The sequence below is a fragment of the Garra rufa genome, chromosome 3, assembly GCF_049309525.1.
Source record: "Garra rufa chromosome 3, GarRuf1.0, whole genome shotgun sequence".
Taxonomy (NCBI): Eukaryota; Metazoa; Chordata; class Actinopteri; order Cypriniformes; family Cyprinidae; genus Garra; species Garra rufa.
The window spans coordinates 41,343,568-41,364,576 of NC_133363.1; the positions used below are offsets into that span (position 1 = coordinate 41,343,568).

Genomic DNA, 21,009 nt, shown 5'->3' on the forward strand with positions numbered 1-21,009 from the left:
CTTCAAATGTTTACTACTATATATTAGTGAATCTATGATTGTATTAATACTTTTCAATGTTTAAGTTTATTTTTAAAGAACATTCTATTCACTTTTTTATTATACTCTATTGTGGGTCTCCATTGGATGTCCAATGTAAATTCTGGCCTGACAGAAAAGAATATCAACCCATGTGTTTTATATAGGGTATCTCCTGGATTTTGTTTGCAGATATTAAGACTTTTTCATGCTCATGTCTTTTTTTATGCCACATTTTGGAAAGCATAAAGGGGAGGATCTCTGTTGAATCATTTAATGGAAAGCCAATATTGATTTACTTTCTTGCTATTTTATGATAACCTTGTAATTCTGATTTATGGGTGTTGAATGCTGACTGTTTGACTTTACAAAGACATTTCTGTAATGTATTCAAAATGAGGGTTTAAAGTGAGTATGTTCCACAAAGATCCTCTAGGTGGTGCCCTGGAACTATATTTAGGTACTACACTAGACATTCCTGCAACATTGCCTTTATATGTGAAATTTGTCTAGAATACTGTGAACATATAGCTATGCAGTATAGAAAGTGTATTAGACATGACCAACCTCCTCCATATATGCCTCCATTTATGTACTCAGGATTATTATTATTATTATTATTATTATTATTATTATTATTATTATTATTATTATTATTATTTTTTACACCAAGCATGTACTTGGCTTGATTAAGTCAAACTGAAGCCCAGGTGGGCTATCACATTCAAAACTATTTTAATAAAAACAGAATGAAATAAATAAAGTACCTCATGATGAAATGCTACTAACATTTTATTTCATAAAATAAAAGTCATTTAAAAAAATTGACACAATCTAAATACACTGAAATGAATCAATATGACGGCATGCGAGACAATGATACTTGTTTGCTCCAGCTGTAATTATGAAATGAACCCGTAAAAACAGTTCATACCCAAAAATAAATAAAAAAGTGGTGCTACTTCAGCTGCCAAAGAAAATGGCAGCTTTTGTACAAATGTCTGATTTCTCTCCTAAGTGACAAAACACCTGAAGCTGCTTTTATTAGAAAAGCTTTTTTCCACATTGTTCTTGTGCTCTTTTTTAATTTTTTTTTTTTTATTATTAGAATCCTGTCCAAAACATTCACATTTTCAGACTTTTAACACAAATCTTTTTCAAAGTGGTCTTCATTATTTCTTTGCCACTATATTTTCAGTCAATACCTGATCTGCAGTTCATCAGAAAGATCACACTCAATAAAACATGTTTCCCATCTACCTAAAGGGATTTGTTTTTTTGGCTTTGTTCATTTTATGTCTATGACAAAAATGTTTGTGCCAATCAGCTGTAAGCCTTACCCTAAAAATGACCGGGCTTCCCAGTTTCCCTCAAATCACAATATACAAACACATTCCTAGTTCCCAAAATATGCACTCGGAATACATCCACAGTATTTGCCGTCCTTAAAGTCTTATTATCTATTGCGTTTCTCCACCGTGAATATCAACATCAGTACGTTGTGCTCAAGAATTGATCTGGGTTCTGTGGAGGTCTATGAATGTACATTTGGCAAAGACATGTGAGGCGTTGGTAAATGATTTATGGTAACTGTGCTTTTCACAGTAGCATCCTCAATAAATAATATCCATTGGTGAGAGAAGAATCGATATGAATTATTTATGATAATGTGGAAACACTCACTTAAAAAAAATACTAGATTATTACTAGATTGAAGCCTCCAGGCCTGTTGGGGTCTTTAAAATATTGTTTGGTTGGAGTCATCTAAGTACAAACATTAAATGATGTAAACATTGTAGCTTGTGTGTCATTTAGTTGAGCATAATAAACCCTCAACCTGCAATCCATCGTCTTGATTTAAAATCTGTACATTACGCTTTCAGTATTTAGACCTCACATCACTTTTTGTGGTTGGACAACACTGAATTTCCTTCAAAACTTTCAACTTGCATGTGCAGCCAGAGCTTTAGTTGTATTTAGACCAACATTCAGTTGTGGTTGGAAGGTGCTGAGCTCTCATACAACTCTGATTCTAATCATGTTGTGCTCATAACAGCAATAAGGCTTCATGAGAGATGATGTTCAGAAATACCACCACAAATATTCAATTACGTTGGTAATTCACATGCCATTTAGTAATAAATTTGGTCAGATCCCCCAAGCTACCACAGACCAGGGCCAGGTCACTGATCGTTACAATCATAACAAAGAGGCTCCATTTGTATCCCAAGCATAATTTCATACAAATAGACCTGAAATCTAGACAAAACAAAGAATTTTTTACACATACAGACTCTTTGAGGCCTTGGGAAATGTGCTTCTCAAAGCTTGAACGACAGAAATATTTTTATCTCTCCTTTCCTCTTCACTCCAGGCTCACACCGTCAGTCAGCTGTAAGAAAAACCGTGGATTTATTTGTCCTCTTGATGTCTTTGAAAAGATTTCTGTGCAGTTGTGTGATTTTGAAAAGAGAGCACCATTTTGAATCCTCTTGGAGAGAAGACAGTCGCCTCCAGCTCGCTTCTCCATCGTGAAGCAGAGCAGTGAACATTTTCATTGTTTTTTTTTTTTATTTTTATTTTGTGCCACGAAGAACCAGAGTGAGATGTGAGAGGGTGGAAGATGCTCGGTGGTCTGTGCTTGTTTCTCCATTTGTAGTGTTTACAGACTTCAACCTTTTAAACAAATGGACGGTGTACACGAGTGGTGTTGACAACGGTGATCAACAAGAGCCCGAAAGCCACTGGAGTCGTATGAACATGGAAAGAGGAATGATCCAGTCAATATACTGCATGATGATGAAGAGGCCAGATGCTTTGTCCTTACGTAGACGCTGTATACATGTGCTGCAGTGTTGCTCCAGAAGTCTCTGATCAATCACACAGTCCCATTTTCGTGCCTGGACTTGTGGACTGTGGTGCGGGCCAAGGGGCTGCTTAAAGAAGGGGCCAGCGTGCATAAGAAACCGGCTAGCAGGGTGAGACCCAGTCCGCCCCAGGCACAGAACATGGACCAGCCATATCCATGACTGATGTCCTCTGGAAGGCCGTACAGGTAACGTGGGTAACGCGACAACTCGAAGTTGATGCCCGCCACGCATGTACAAAGGGAGATAATACAGCAGGTTCCTGTCAGAGGGGAAATTACTTGAGATGTATCATCAAACATTCATGAAATATAGGATGCAAAGCTTATGATCTGTTAGAGCACCTTGTTATATGAAAAAAAAAAAAAAGCCACTAGATGGCGACAAAATTGAAATTTTATCTCACACAAGGGCAAATGCACACTTTGTCTCTTACCGCCCATGAGGAAGAGTAGTCCAGCTACATACTGCATGAGATCATGTTGTTGACAGCATCCAAGAACTCCGATGATCCAGCCAAAAAGGATGATAGAGACAGCCATGCCCACAAAACCTGCTGTCATCCTCCGCAGATCTGCAGCACAAAATGCCAACATTAAGCCCTGCTTGTTACCATTCATGGCTTGTATGCATCTATTGCATGTTAAAAATTTACTTTTGCACTTTCAGTGCGTTTCTTTTATTCATCAAGGTCGTTTTATTATTATTTCACATACTACAAGGGCAGTAATGAAACAAATACAGGAAAATCTTGCCAACACATTAAAAAATGTTGGGTTAAAAACATCCCAGCGCTGGATGAAATATGGACAAATCCAGTTGTTTTGACCCAGCTTCTGGGTAGTTCTATTTAACTCAACTATTGCTTAAAAAATACTATAATTCTTGTTTAAAATGAACCCAAAATTAACATTTATTAATATGTTAAATTATAATTTAAATTATATGTTAAATTATATATATATATATATATATATATATGGTTTTATAATAATTATATAATAAACATTTTTTAAATTGCTTATTAATACATGTTCACACCTTTTGATTATTGCTGATACCTCTAGTAATTATGTGTCTGATTTTTAATTTACAATCTTTTTTTTGAGGTCCATTTTAAGCCAGCAATCATTGAGGTAAATAAAACTACCCAGAAGGTTGGGTTAAACATTTATCTCGAATCTGATTGGCTGATGGGAGTGCGATATTAGAGTGATATCAGAACTCCAACAGCTGTTTCACAGTTTATTCGTATCAGTCTGCTTGCGGTACTTCTTACAGCGAGTGTCATGGCGGATGCACAAATCCAGTATCATTTTATAAATATTACTGTTTTTGTTTAATGGAATGTAGTTTTAAGAGGTTTTCAGGCCAGAATGTACTTGTTTATAGTTCAAATATGCAGTTTGGTAATAAAGATGATGTCTATGTGAAAATCTGCGTTGATGTTTTCAGACATGAGAGCTCTGGATCAACGCCCGTTCTGCATGAGAGCACTCTCACCTCGGCCAGATCTTCTGGAATTTACTGCTGGCTCTGATATCTCTATAGTGGTTAAACATGAGATATAATTTGTCTTGGGTAAATCTAATGGGCAGTCTTTGGTCTCATTAAACTATTATTTGGTCCAGACCAAATAGTTTTGGCAAAACCTCATCATTCAATGCTGTATATCAGAGTGCTGTCTTTGTACGTTTGACTGAATTGCCTAGCAAATTTTATGATGGCTGTTGTTGTTTATTAAATATTATTATTCAATAAATAATATTTTACATAAATAATAGTAGTATTTAAAAGTGTTTAGTATTGAGAAACAGTGCCTGTGTTCGTGAGGTAATTTTAGTTACATTGTACCGCCAAGAGAATGTTTTACGAGTCAGCAGTAAAGACTTTTATACTGAAAAATAAACACGTGAAAATGAAGAATGAATGCTGTATCAGATGCAGGTAATCATGATCGCTCAGTCCATCTCTCGCTGTACTATACGTAACACAGTGAGATTTTAATACAATACTTTTTCAATGAAGCAACTCAACGTTCCTTTGTTACTAGTTCTAAAGTGATGTTTTCAGACTAGTAACAGAGCAGTGCCGTATACAGCCGTATCTCACATCTACTCGTGTGATATTGCTTATTTATCTTGAACAAAGTAATTTGTCTATTCACTACCATTCAAAAATAACTTTTCTTACTGATAATGTTGAAAACAGTTGTGCCTATTAAAATATTTTTGGAAAATGTGACACTTTTTTAAGGATTCTGGATAAACAAGAAGTTAATCAAAATTAAGGTTTTTGAGGAAAACATTCCAGGATTTTTCTCCATATAGTGAACTTCAATGGTGGCCAACGGGTTGAAGGTCCAAATGGCAGTTTCAATGCAGCTTCAAAGGGCTCAACATGATCCCAGCCGAGGAATAAGGGTCTTATCTATCAAAACGATCTGTCATTTTCTTAGAAAAATACATATTTATATATTTTTAACCACAATTGCTCGTCTTGCATTATGTTGTCACGTTAAAAAGGTAATGCGTGACATGAGTGGAAGTTTCGACCTAGTGTTTACAAAGCGAACATGCAAAGAAAGTCAAACACCCTTTAGAAAAAAAGGTAAAACACTGATGTAGGACGATTTAGAAGTTGGAGGAGAAAATGAGATGGAGTTTTTCACCCTACCCTACCTTTTTTAACTAATGTATACATATGAAAAACTAATTATAATAATACTTGATTATGCAATGCGTGAAGACTTGCATGCACATCACAGAGCTAGTGCAAGACAAGTATTTGTGGTTAAAATGTACATACATTTAAATTTTTTTAAGAAAATGATTGATCGTTTCGCTAGATAAGACTCTTATTCCTCGGCTGGGATTGTGTGGAGCCCTTTAAGGCTGCATTGAAACTGCAGTTTGGACCTTCAACCCATTGGGCACCACTGAATTCCACTATATGGAGAAAAATCCTGGAATGTTTTCCTCAAAAACCTTAATTTCTTTGCGACTGAAGAAAGACATGAACATCTTGGATGACAGGGGGTGGGTAAATTGTCAGGAAATTTTCATTCTGGAAATGGAATTTCTCCTTTAATAATAAAAGTAACAATTTCTTTAAAAAAAAGTAAAACAAGAGGCAGGAAATATTCAAATCAGTGGGTATTCTGTATGTTTGCCAGTACGGGCTGCCAGGCAGTATAAAATGTTTTGTTGAAATAATCTTTTTTAGTGTACATAAGATCTCTTGAGTTTCTACAAACTGTTTGTCCTCTGTAGGGTCACAGGCAAAAGTATCATATTTTTCCAGAATATTCCTACAACTAGGAAAGGATCAATTACAGTCTAAGTAAAAGTGTGTTGCATAAATATTGCATTTGAACATGCACATCACAGAGACAATTGTTTACACAATAATGAACGGATCAAACCCCAAGGCATGAATTTTGTAAATCTGACACATGTAAAAAAGAGCCTGTCAGACTCACGCAGGGCATGCCACTCATCTTGCCGGATGGTCTTGGTGATGTTGACAGGAAGGTTTCGAGGCAGGATTGAAGAGGTGTAATGATACTTCACAGGGGTGCATCTCTGAATCAACCCTATTTCAACAAAACAGTGAATCAAACAGAAGTACAGAAGTATACTCATTAATGACATTTTCAGTGACTGTTTAGGAAAAGCAAATCAGTCCAAGGCTTTCATCTCCTGAGGAACAGCAGGTCTGTTGTGATCACAAAATACCACAAGAGGCCCATGCTTGTATTCACTTTAATTAAACGATTTCCTGGAGAGCAATTAAGCACGCATGATCAAATGCACAGGGTCATAAATGTCATAGTTACATTTCATACTGATTTTACTCTCATGTAATATTAGAGAACCAGGCTTTGAAAACAAACCTACTTCATTTGAACATTTCATTCTCAGAAATAAAGGTACAAAGGCTGTCACCAGGGTGGTAACTTTTAGGTAATAATATCTACATTTTGGGTACTAATACGTACCTTTAAGGTACCAATATAGATCCTTTAGGTACAAAAGTGTACCACCCCAGTGACAGCTTTTGTACTTTTGTTTCTGAGAGTGCACTGTCTATAAATCCCTTGGTAACACTTTAGATTAGGGAACAAAAAGGAGCAAAAATGTACAGATAATTTACTCACCCCCTTGTCATCCAAGATGTTCAAGATGTATTCTTCAGTCGATAAGAAATTATGATCTTGAGGAAAAACATTTCAGGATTTTTCTCCATATAATGCACTTTAATGGTGCCCCCAAATTTGAGATGAGACAAGATGAGCATTTAAGGTTAAATAGTGGATAAATTGTCAATTAGTTTCGGAAATGCCCAATAATTTTGCTAAAAAGGAACCTTCTTCCTCGACTGGGATCGTTTAGAGCCATTTGAAGCTGCATTTAAACTGTATTTTAGAAGTTCAAACTTGGGGGCACCATAGAAGTCCACTATATGGAGATAATTTCTGAAATGTTTTCCTCAAGAAACATAATTTTCTTTTCGATTGAAGAAAGGAAGACATGAACATCTTGGATGACAAAGGGGTGAGTAAATTATCTGTACATTTTTTTTTTCTGAAAGTGAACTAATCCTTTAAGAGTTTTCCTTTTAATAAACTCTTAATTTGATTCTTTAGTTTAATTTGATTAATAGTTTGTAATGTAATTGTTAGGTTTAGGCATGGGGTCGGGTTAAGGTATCTAAAATATGGTCATGCAGAATAAGACATTAATATGTGCTTCATAAGTACTAATAAACAGCCAATATGATAGTCATGATTGACAGGCAATCTGACCAATCATATTGCCTGAATCTGCCATTCTTGTCCGACAAACAAACCAGACTGGAGAGTAGATTAACTTTGGTGGACTTGTTAATATGGTGTGTATTGATGTCTTTCCACGGTTTAAACAATATACCTTCTGATGTTCATTCATGTTTATTTTGTAGTAATATATACTACAATAGTATAACATTACATATTACTTTTATAAAAGACAAGCTTTTGGTTGGTACTGTAAGATTTTGCGTCATCATGAATTACATAAGTGTGAGTGTGTTGTGTGTGTATAGTGCTAATTGCTTCAATCTTATGAATCCTGAACAGGCGAGTGTAAACCTCAGAGTAATTAACTTGCACTTCATGAAGCTGGAAACAGTCTACAGTCATTTTCTTTCATAAGGTTACCTCCTTCTGGACAAAAAACAGGCTTAATAAGGTAAAAATTCAAATCTTTATCAAAGAAACCTCAAATGTAAAGCAAATAGCGTGAAATTTTGCAATGACTTGCATAACAAATACATTTGAATCGTCACAGGCTACGCAGGGTTTTTTAAGGTACACTTTGTGTTCTTTCCCCCACATCAACATTATTTTTTAGCTTTCATCCAGCTGATGATTTGGTCTGGGATTGATTTGCATAAATCAGAGCAGGCATTCATGTTCTATTCATAAGTGTTGCAACGTGCGTGGTATGGTTTGACACTCTTCCAGTTGTTAGACTAGGTGATGGTGATGAAAGACATGGAGTGGGTTTCTATTTTGATGGCTCTGTATCTCTTTAGGTTTTAGCTGCGTTTAGGTATAGCTGTGTATATCGTTGCTAGGGATGGGCATTTCTGATCATATTTCATTTCGAATAATCCACAGGTTTGAGAAACGAGTACTTGATTAATCAGGGGTGGAGTTTAAGCAAGGGGCAGGGCGTTTGCGTCACAGTATACAGTAAACATTTAAAAGAAATAACAGCATGAGGTGAAGCTGAAGCGCTTTTTCTACATGACGCATTGTATATAAAATTAATCACATAGCCTAGATACATAAATATGTAAATGTTATATTACAAATTGTATTTATCTACACAAAATGCATGTGAGCTTGAACTACGTGCCAATGATAAAGTAGTGGATGCGCTTCTCCCGTTACTTTAAAACAACGGCAACTGAAGCCCTGAAATTTTTTAGAGTCAATCGATCGTCATTTTCATGCTCGATCGTCGCTGATGGGTTCGAGTAATCGATTAATCGAGTACTCGTGCACATCCCTAATCGTTGCATTTGCCTTTTTGGTGACAGGTGGAACTTTCTCAGCCAAATGTATTTCAGATTCCTATGCAAGCCCTTTTCTGCCATGGAAAAAAGGTCATTGCAATTTTTTATTTCACAATTCAGACTTTTTTCCTGAATTGTGAAATGTTACTCTGCAATTTCGGAAATGTCTGAATTGTAAGATATAAACACAAAATTGCAAGGAAAAAACTTGCAATTACCATTACATTTTTATTCCATGGTGGAAAATGTCTGAATTGCAAAATGTAAAGAATTTCAGAATTGCACGAAACTAAATTGCAAGTCTGAATTATGAGATAAAAATTCACAATTACCTTTATTTCTTAGCAGAAATGAGCTTCTATAGAATCCCAACAATAAACAGTACATTTTCTATACATTGTCACTCACACTGTAAAAAAATAATTTGACTGATTAAAAAACAGGTCATATGGGTTTTTCGAAAAAAATATTTTTTGCTGTTTGTAACGTAGCTATCCTTTCAATGTAAACAGTCTGCAAAGTTGTTAATCAAAAAAGTGCACGATAAATAAAGATATTGTCTATTAAAAAATAGACTCTGAAGCACCTTAACAAGTCGTCATATTTTCAAATCTTCTGCCTGTTACCTATATACGTCATTCTGTAATACATTAGCATAATTTCCACCTGCCCACGAAATACGAACCAAACACCCCACAAATACCTGCGGGAGTTAGTGTGTTTACATCATGATGAGAAGACACTGTGTTCCACAATACCACAGCAATACAATTCAAACCTTTTGTTGTGTGCTTGTCATTTTACAGAGGACTGCTTCTCTAATCTTCACTAACCGCTTGTCGATGAAAGATAAGTCTGTACCTTCTTTATTTGGACCAACAAGTGTTTTTGAACCACAACAACCTGTAAGTAGGATTAATACGCTATGTGTACATTTTCAATTAAGTGCTCAAAATATCAATTTTTTTTGTGCTAATACATAATGTATACCTAGTACAACTTTAGGTTTCCAGGTAAAACACAATATCACTGTCTAACTGAAATAGTTCTGAAAATTCACTGTGAACCCAATATTTGCTAAGAATGTGTTGATTCATCTAGACTGTCGTTGTTCTTATTACTTTGTTTAATAATAAAGAATGTAACTTAGACATATTTTGGTTCACAAACTGTATTGGTTCATCAGTTAGTCATGTTAGCACTTGGTTAACATATCCAGCATTATTGTCTTGTTAAGTGTTTATAGTTTAGCAGCTAAAATTTAGCTGTGGGCATGATTCGCTTGCAGAGCAGAGTAGGCTTATGCAAGGAAGGGGTTTACAGACCTTAAAGGAGAAGTTCACTTCCAGAACAAAAATTTACAGTTCAATTTAATTTACTCACCCCCTTGTCATCCAAGATGTTTGTGTCTTTCTTTTAAACCTTTTATCCATATAGTGGACTTCTATGGTGCCCGTGATTTTAAACTTCTAAAATGCAGTTTAAATGCAGCTTCAAAGGGCAATAAACCCAACCGAGGAAGAAGGGTCTTATCTAGTAAAACGGTCTTCTCTAAAAAAAAATTTTAAAAAGTGCAATTTATAGTCAAACATCCTTTACAAAAAAAGAAAAAACAGCGGTGTAGAGCGATTTTGTTGGAGGAGAAAATGAGATGGGATTTTTTTCGACATACCCTAACTGTATTGACCCAGATTACACTGAGTTTGCATACGCATCGGAGAGCTAGACAAGACAGGCATTTGAGGTTAAAAAGTATATAAAATGCACTTTTTTTTTTTCTTTTTTTTTTTAGAAAATAACCAATTGTTTTGTTAGATAAGACCCTTCTACCTCGGCTGGGATCGTTTAGAGCCCTTTGAAGCTGCATTTAAACTGCATTTTGGAAGTTCAAACTCACAGGCACCATAGAAGTCCACTATATGAAGAGAGATCCTGAAATGTTTTCCTCAAAAACCATAATTTCTTTATGACTGAAGAAAGAAAGACATGAGCATTTTAGATGACAAGGTGGTGAGTAAATGTTCTGTAAATTTTTGTTCTGGAAGTGAGCTCAGAACTGCTTCGAATGAATAATTTCCAAAACATTAACAAATTACTCTAATATTAATTGTATATTCTAAGAAAATTACAATGTTTTCTGACCTTAGACACATTTAAACCTGTTGTAGTCCATTCAGTCTATTCAAACAATCAGCATCACCAGAAAACGTAAAATAAATGTCAGCGATAAATGTTAAAACCCAACAAGTTTCCCAAAGCATTTTTTAAAATGAATATAAGTATTATAACGTGCAATGCTTGTCCTGATGCCAGACATAAAGGTTAGCATGGCTAGTTGGGTCAAACTACTCCTTCAAAATCAAATCAAATGAAGTGCAAAAAGCCAGCCTTGTTGGCAGAAGCTATTTACACTAATTCCACCCAAAAATGTATAGTAGGGTTAGATAACATAAAAAAAAAATGGCCATTATACAACAGCGAGTGATCAACCCAAGTTCGAATCCACATTTTGCCAAACATATCACATATCACATTAAAAAGTCATTTATTTTCAATAAAAATCAAAATGTGGAAAATAACATGCCTCACGGGTGTTTATCAGTTAGGGTTTGGTGAAGGGAGGGCTTTATGGTCCCAAAGCGGCATCCATTTAATAATTTTAATAAAAATGATTATTTACACTTAATATGTTATTATTGCATACTGTTTTATGATGTACTATAATACTGAGGTGCATATATCTGCCACCATTTGGACTAAATGGCATAAACAGCATGTAACTACTATTATTGCAAAGAAAATACCCCTATTTTTACATAGTGTAAATAGGATCTATCACTATTCACACTTTGTGTAGCATATTGCTGAAACTACTGATATTTTTACTTGGTGTAAATAGAATTCATTGCTATTTGCACTTAATGTAAATAGCATCTATCGCTAAGAAAAGTCAAAGTTAGTAGATTTTTTTTTTTTTTTTTTTTTTTTTTACAAATATGATAATTAAATCAAAAGTATTTCACATTTTATTGGCTGACATAAAAACACCTTTAGTATGTTGAAAATATACTGAGACCATGTGGTTTTGTCTGAGACCATAAGCCAGGACCCAGATCCAGACCAGGACGCTGAGCAACGAGACCAGACTCCAGACAAAAACTCTAACATGTGCAGTATATAAGTGCAACCTGAAGGATATTAGGAAACATCTGCAGGGTGGTAATCTAGGATGATATTAATCACATGTTTACACTTCACTAATAGCAGTGATATTCATCTGAGAGGTTTGATGATGCAGAAACTGGCTTTCAGCAACATCAGTCAGCTGAATGACTAAAACACACAACAAATTGGTTCTCATAGCCCATCAGAGCATGACCACATCCTGCTACAGCAAAACGCCTGGTTTAAACATGATTGATTCACCACAGATTATAAAGCACAAATTTGCACTTGAGTGTGTAAAAATGGTTTACTGGATTCTCTGTCATTAGAAGCATGTTGGGTCAAAAGCTGAGATTAGACTAAACAACAGAGGAGAGGTCAAGGATCTGACACCATTTAATTACAGTCTTTACAGAAACTGGACTGTGTTAAATCGATTCATTAAGGTGTTCTATAAAGACACAAAATGCATTGAGTTTGTTTCTGTACAGCTCCGTGGGGCAATGATTTGTACAGGCATTGTGCGTGAGCTGAGCAGTTGTGTCATGTTTATCATATCTGTGTGTCAAATATATTGTGACAGCTTGTTCTATGTCATAATCACAAACAGACACATCAAAGCCCGGGAATCTGTCACAGAGACACTTTGCACATTCAACTGTTCATCCTCTGCTAAAGAAAATGCATGGTTTTAACTCTTATTTGTGTAAACAATGAAAAGCACAAGCATATCTGTGATATCTGATGGAAACTACAAAGAGACTTCGAACTAATTGGTGAACTAAAGTTATAACAAAAGAAAAGCAAACAAAACCCTGCAGATCACATAAAAACATCAAATTCACACAGCACATTTTAATGATGTTAATGCTTCTATTGGGAATTGCTACTGAAAATTACTCTCTAAAGACATTTAGTCTCATTCAGCTTTTTAAAGCATTTTAAATTTGGATAAGAGGACACATGGCGTACTGTATTCACTGAATTTAGTCTGTTCTAGTTCTCTAAGGACTGTCAGTTTGCTTAGGTGGATTTACAGTGCTCAGTTATTATTATTTTTTAACTGTTAAGACAAGTAAACATCTATTTTGTCCTGTTTTTTAATTTAGGACTAAATATGTTAGTTCGTTTCAGGAGAGTATCACTGATTATTAAGAACGACGTTCTGGTTGCCTAATGTGAACTCACAAAATAATTGTGTTGCTAATAAAACGGAAATATAAATCTGAAAGCAATGTATTGGGTGTTGGCTCACAGTCTAACTGGAGTGGTTGCACACCATCACTACTTCATCATTCATGACATCTACAGAGCCACTTAGGGTGGCCTGGGAAAATCAATGAACAAATTATTGATGAAGATATGGTCAAGTGAGCAGCGTTCCTTCTCTTTGCAACCCAGCAAGAGAAATGGCCGCTGTAAAACATCACACTTTAAGGCCTGAACATAATGTGGAATGAGATCTTTATCAAAGAATACTGTACCAAATGGGAGAGAGGACTGCTGTAAGCCTCATATATATGAGATCAGTATTCATATGATGAGGTTAAGTGAAATATAATCATTTTGCTTAAGTTTAATCATCTTATGGATAATGTTATCTGATAAACTATTATGTTCTAGGCATTCCTTATCTGAGTAGGTCAAAATTTGTTTTACAAAACCAGTACTCATATTCCCTGCTACTACATTTATATGCCACACTTCACTGTCCTTCCTCCTGTAAAGATTGCTCATTTTGTTTTGTTTTTCATCAACCCTGAGCATGTAGATTATACTAGATTGCGAATACATACATTACATAACACTTTTGCTGCTGCTCTTGTTCTGTGTAAATCATTCAGCATCAGAGCAGCCTTAAACTTTGCCATTGTCATCCAGAAATATATGAGTCAAAGACAATACACTCTTTTGAAAAACAACCAACAACGAAAATCCTGTATGCTCAGAAATTCTGTGAGATAAGGTGTTTTTGACAGGAATAGAATAAACAATAAAAACAGTGATCCAATACACACCTACACTGTCAGAAAAAATGTGCAAAATTTGTACCTTCAGGGGTACAAAGGCTTGTCACTGGGGCAGTACCCTCAAGGGTACACCCGTTGTACCCTTTCACATGGGTACATATCTGTACCCTTGCAGTATGTACCTTACAAAGGCAAATATGTACCTTTGCTGACTAAATTGTACCATTTAGTGCTATGGTACCATAATGTACTTTTAAAAAAGGTACAAATTTGTCTTTTTTAAGGGTACTGCCCCAGTGACAAGCCTTTTGTACCTTATGGTGGCAAATCTGTACTACATACAACACATTAAAAAGGCCAGGATGCTGTTTATCACATTTATTAAACATTCAAAACATTACATTCTCACATTTTTCACAGGATGAATGTTTTAAACTCTATCACAATGTCATAACAGGATGCATATTGCAAAATTTTACTTAAAAAAATAAATAGAAATTTCATACTCAAAACTGTTCTTATAAAGCAAAACATTTTTTCCAACAGTACACATTTCATTAATTGATTATACCCTAACATTTTATCACAAAATAAGCTCTACCTCAATGTGTTTTAAAAGAATGCAAATATTGAGCAATTCTTTTTTCCAAAAACAATTGTTTATACTATTTCTAACTTTTTTTAAACATTTTATAAAATTGGAAATATCAAGAATATTAAGCATAATATTAAATTTTTCATAATCAATACATCCCATTAAGTAAATTTTTCTACTGCATTCTACATTTTCTAAAAAATGTTTTAAACATTAAGAATAAAAAACAACCCTTTTCCAACAGTACACATTTCATATTGTAACTTTATATGCGTAAATTCTTTTTATCACAAACCCATTTTTACCAAACGCAGTACTACACTAATACACAGTACTAATTGGAACTTTTTAAACATTCTTGAGGATCACAAACTACTTATTTATCATAAGCAGAGTACACGGCAAGGGCCTGAAAGTCCATCTCTTGCCCTGGTTTTATAACACTTCATTCAAAGTCAACTTTTACTGCGTATGCATGGAACTGTGAATCATACAACACTGGTATTAAAAAAAACTTGCCACATTATATATATACACTGTTGACATTTAAAATGTATAGGATTTAAATCACTTTTGAAACACTGAATGTCGAAATCTTCACCCTTGTGTATCAGTATATTTGGCATTTTAACACAGGATATTAATTATTCGGGTGATAGATATTGGAAGGGGCTTGCCACCCACCTCAGTTATCTTTGCTATGGCATGCTGCCAGAAAGTCAGTGAATTCTTCATGTAGGGTGGACAAGCCAAGTTGAAAACAATAGTAAGCACTGAAGGCTGTGCATTGTAGTGATCCTTTCTTCAACTCCTAGTTCCTTGCACAACTCCACACCATCCACTTTGAAAAGTTGTACCCTCTTGGAGAAAGCCATTTTCCAGTCAGTTTCTGCCAACTGTAAGGTTGGGTATGGAGTATCAGCATCACACTGAGAAGAAAAGAAAACATCAAAAATCTATCAGTAAAACAATGCAATGTGCTGTTTTAAATGTTTTAAGACAAATAATGTGAAAATTTTGCCATAAACTACCTTGTAACCAATCAAGGTCTAGAGTTACATTCGAGCAATTTTAAGGCATGAAGATTTTTTTTCACACAAAGAAAAAACATTTAAATATCATTTATAAATATCATTTAAAAAAGCTTAATAGATAATCAATAAATAGATAATCACAAAACCACTATGTTTATGTAAATACCTAGATCTTCTGCAAGCATCTTTTCTCTTGCTTCTTGTAGACTTCGTCCAACGGAGCATTTCTTTGAACAAGCTGAAGCACCTTGGGCACAATACTGGTAAAGCCATCCCTGAAGTGCCGGCTTAAACTGCAGGCGATGAATGCATTCGGTCAGCTTCATCACACAACTGAAAATTTACAAAAAGATAAAGTTAATCATTTAAATTAACTAAAAATACTTCAAAACAATCAAATCAGACATTTTAATATTCTTTCATTGCCATTTCCCTTTAGTAATATACAAATATTTCTAAGATTGAATGCACAAATATTTGTTTACCTGAAGATTTAGAAAATTACAATGTTTCTACAAATTTGTTTTAACTGTAAATTATCATTATAGCATACTGTTTATTTATATCGACATTCAACATTCATTTTAAGCCAATAACTGATTTAGAATCTGTGATATCACTGACCCCTGAGGATGTTCATCTCTCTTATCTTCCCTGGCTCAAATTTGTAATTTTGTTAATATTTTAATTAATTTCAATATTTATTAACATAATGATAAAAGCCAAAATATTAAATGTAATAAATGTATTTTGACTGAGTAAAATCTACTGACTTCAGCAATCTACTACTACTACATTGCTATCGGTGACAGTTTAAAAATGGGAGAATTCCTTGTTTTTGCCCGAAGTTTTCAAGCCGGGAACAGAAAAAGAATTAAAGATACCTTATTAGTCTTTCAAATTTTCTTTCTTATAGCATTAATTCAGCCAAAAAGTTTAGTTTGGTCATTAATTATTCACCTTCATGTCATTCCAAACCAGTAAGACTTCATCTTCGGAACACAATTTAAAATAATTTTGATGAAACTAACTCTAACTCTCCCAACTTTCCTTGTGTGTGCTGACTGGCCACCCTGCTTTTTAAAATATTGGCATCAGGCATTAAAAAAATCAATACGGTTAACCGTTAAACATAGGACAAATATAATACACAAAACTCAGTGTTATACTTACATTTCTGTAGTTGAAGTTTGTTGATAGGCTTCTGCTGGCACTGGTACTAGTGTTACTGTTACCACCTCCATCTTGTGTACAAATTTGTTAAATCCACCTTATTTTCTAAAAGGAAAAAAATGCATAGTCTGTGTGAGCTTGAGGTTTTAACAGCAACAATAAAATCTCTTTTTTTCAATGGACATTCATCAGTATAAAAACATTGCTTTAATTTAGAAAAATACAGAATAAGTTAGTACTTATACACTTCCAGAAAAAGGTACAATACTGTCACTGGAACAGTACCCTAAGGTACAAAAGCTAAAAGGTACCAAAATGTACACTTAACGAACTAACAGAGAACTATACTTTTTTTAACTGAGAGTGTATTATTAAAAGCCAAATTATTTAAATTTGCATCTCACAGACTAGAAACGTATTTCTCGAGTTTTGATAAATAATGGTAACTTAAACCAATTTTACTTGCTGTCCTTGGAAGGGCTCGATACCGACGCCTCAATACGACAACAAATAATTAGGACTCTCCTGGATTTACGTTTATAACGTTAGTTAAATATGTACCAAACAAAACTGATATAAATCAACATGGATAATAATCGTAAGGTATATAATTCCAGAAAGACTAGGAGAGGCGTTAAAATAAAAGGCGTTCGCTCGTGTCCGGAAGGAAACACGGGTAAGTTAACGTTAACGTAACGTTAAGATTAGAGTAGTAAGAACATTTTGGTAAACTGAATTTATTAATCTATGGTACACAAACGCGATAGACCTGAGCTGTTTCTATGGCCGTTTCACCGCTGTTTTGTCAGCGTCTCATGCCATCTCTAGGTGGAGTATGAGTTAAGCGAAAAATTATATCTTAATTTCCGGCTAAATGATAAAAAATTATTGTAATAATAACAATAAGCTTAAAATGTAATGGCAATGCGTTGGTTTTGTCAGGTCAGTTTTCGAAGAAAGGTTTTCCTCACGCATCAGATAACGTTAGGCCTGGCTACAGACGCAATGTCAAGTTAACAAAAATCGAAAGGGAACCAACAGATTTTCACAGTACTTAAAATTAAACTTACCTCTAAATTTCTGTGCTTCGTCTTCAGTGACATGTATTCCAGGCAGCTTCTTTCAGTTTTTGAATAAGATCCTCCGTGTCTCCGTCGACAGCGTCAGAAATGAATTGAATGATGTCCTGAATAATAACCGGCGTCACGCACAATCTCATTTTCAAAATGCACAGCGCGGGCTACAATCCCATTGGACGACACGAAAAGGCTGGCTTCGAAAATATGTATTTGAACTGAGGCAAAGTAGTACACCATATATAATGTTTAATAAACGTTAAATAGTTTTGTATACTACACTGTGCTTTTGCTAATTACTATTAGTATGTGTATTTGTTTAACTCTGCATTAAAAACAAAACTTAAAACAGCTCTTATATCAGTTTAAAATTACAATTAAAAATGCAGACCTACTTTAATACAAATGCTTTACGTTTAAAAGTTATTATCTTGATGTTCTGCATAAACACTAAAATGTAATTTGCGTGTGTACTGTTCAGAACTGGTCAGAAAGATGAAGGCTCTTGAACATATTTGGTTATTTTGTGCATCTCTTCCAAATAACTAACAACTCATGAAAATGATTATCTTGCTATGTTTAATTTTGGGTGACTATTTCATACACTTTGGCTTACTTCTTTGGTCACACAAGTGATTGTACCTTTCTTTGGGGATTAAATGGTACAAACGTGGACCCTCTGGCAGTTGGAAACATATCTGTACCTTTTTTACCCCTAAATGGTACATATGAGTACTCTAAGGTGCAACTATGAACCATCGAGGGTACAACTTCACCATTTGTACCCTAAGTGTCACAAATGGACCCCAACCGTACCCTTTTTTCTGACAGTGTAAAAACATTAAAATGCCTTTATTCAACTGGCTATTTCATGATAGAAACCCTTTTAAAAGAATACAACCCAAGAGATTGCAAAAAAGAAAACAGGCTGAGATAAAGAAAAGGAGGTTAGGTACAACTATTTGAAAATTTGGAATCTAAGGGTGCAAAAAAATCAAAATAATGAGAAAATCGCCTTGAAAGTTGTCCAAATGAAGTTCTTAGTGATGCATATTACTAACCAGAAATTATGTTTTAATGTATTTATGGTAGGATATTTACAAAATATCTTCATTAAACATGATCTTTACTTAATATCCTAATGATTTTTGGCATAAAAGAAAATCAATAATTTTGACCCATACACGTATTTTTGGTTATTGCTACAAATATACCTGAGCTACTTAAGACTGGTTTTGTGGTCCAGGGTCACATATATTGTTTTTAAAAAATCTGCCAAATCAGCGTAGTGTAAACAACATTCAGGTTTCCTTGTCTCTTCTTATAATTTGCTTTATCATATTAAACATCCTTATTTGTCATTGATCCGTTAATGCATTTATATAGCAATACAGAATCAAACAGTCGGTAAGTGCACCTTTTCGTGCTATATAAGCAACTATCTGTGCTGTCTTTACACTTGACACAGGTAGGCTGAATTCAGCACCTCGGATAGCGACAATGATCTAATTCAGGCCTTCCGTTTCCCTTTTACTATTGACATCGCTTTCCACCTAAACTCAGTAACATAATTTAATAAAGGAAATGCCAATAAGCGGAGGTTAATGTCATGTAGGCATTGTGTAAACAGGAAGAACCAGCCATAATCCAATGGCCAAGTGCATTGATAATAACCAGGAAAATGATCGTGGGAAATTTACCCCTAGGTGAACGTGCACGTCCATTGGTTTCAAAACAAAACGGCCTGGACCGAGGCTCTAGTGATTGTCAAAACAGAAAGCAGCTCACCTTTGTAAATGAGATCCTCAGTCTCCAGGTCAAAGCCCTCGCGAAGACACTTTCTCCACAGACCGGAGATCGTGGAATTGAACTGGCGGCTACAGTGAGACTCCATGGCCGTCGCCGAGGCTGGAGCGTGGCGTTTGACGCGCGTCTCCGTCGCTTTCCTCTCATAGCCCTTTGGAGGCATCTGGAGAGGCAAGTTGTGATTTGAGATGTAAATGTATCCGGGATCGTTACGCTTGTTTGCGTAGTTCTTACAGCGCTCGCGATGCCGCCGAGCATCCGTCTCGTACCAGTAATCGGTGCAGATGGCCATGGCCACCAAGACCAGAGCACAAAACGCCAAGAAAAGCCCCGCGCTGGTTAAAATCTTAATGGCGGCCATCTTCTCCGCTCGTTGGAGAACCCAGACAGACGCGCGGTCCTCCCTCGGCAGCCGTTGTGAAAGGCGAAGCCAGAAAACACAGCGAATCTCTAGCAGCTCTCGGACGCTAACATGCCCAGGCTCGACTCCAGCTCGATGCGATCTATTGTTGCAGAGCGCCCGGGCAGATGTGCTGCTGCTTTTCCACCATCTGTTTTGCTTTTGAGTTGAGGAGGAGAGGGGGAGAGATGGGAAGAGGAGAGGCGATGCGAGGACCAGTACTGAGTGAGTGGTGCTTGGTGTGAGTGCAATGCTCTCTCTTTCCTCTTGGGCCTCGGCGAACTGAGAAGAGACCAATTAGGTGCCTCAGGAACACGAGGAATAAGTGATAAACATGAGAGGGTCATTTATTGATTACAAGCTCCAGCACAGAATCACAGATCCGACCAGCTGTTCAAATATTTCTTCAAGACTATACTGTATCCTATTAGTTTTCTTGCTGTCCTTGACATTTAAACATCTTTCATTATTAATTGGTGGGGCATTCCATGAAATGGATGCCTTTTCTGTCTCGGAAAGGTTTAAGTACATTTCTTAAAGATTTTAAGCATTCAGTATATAACATTTTTACTGTGTAAAAAATTATTATAATTACCTACTTTAGAAAACGAGTTAAATGTTTTTGAACAGTAAGATTTTAAAAAAAGTAAAGTCTCTTCTCTCCAAGCCTGCATTTGTTTGATCCAAAGTACAGCAAAAACAGTAAAAGTTTGAAATATTTGTACTATTTAAAATAACTGTTTTCTATTTTAATATATTTTTAAATATAATTGATTCCTGTGATTTCAAAGCTTATTTTTTTTAGCATCATTACTCCAGTCACATGATCCTTCTGATTTGCT

General features: G+C 35.3%; 1 protein-coding gene and 1 long non-coding RNA gene across 2 annotated transcripts; both read right to left on the bottom strand.

Annotated features, from left to right (window-relative positions):
- Positions 1–781: 781 nt before the first annotated feature.
- On the bottom strand, positions 782–20,416 carry tmem276b (transmembrane protein 276b). The gene is made up of 4 exons (XM_073837080.1): positions 19,750–20,416; positions 6,367–6,480; positions 3,322–3,459; positions 782–3,147 (listed from the first exon to the last, which is right to left on the bottom strand). The coding sequence occupies exons 1-4, from the start codon at positions 20,126–20,128 to the stop codon at positions 2,897–2,899; spliced, it is 882 nt and encodes a 293-aa protein (XP_073693181.1). The 5' UTR covers positions 20,129–20,416; the 3' UTR covers positions 782–2,896.
- On the bottom strand, positions 14,447–19,720 carry LOC141332009 (uncharacterized). The gene is made up of 3 exons (XR_012355282.1): positions 16,886–19,720; positions 15,879–16,045; positions 14,447–15,607 (listed from the first exon to the last, which is right to left on the bottom strand). It is a non-coding gene; the product is annotated as an uncharacterized lncRNA (long non-coding RNA).
- Positions 20,417–21,009: the final 593 nt, after the last annotated feature.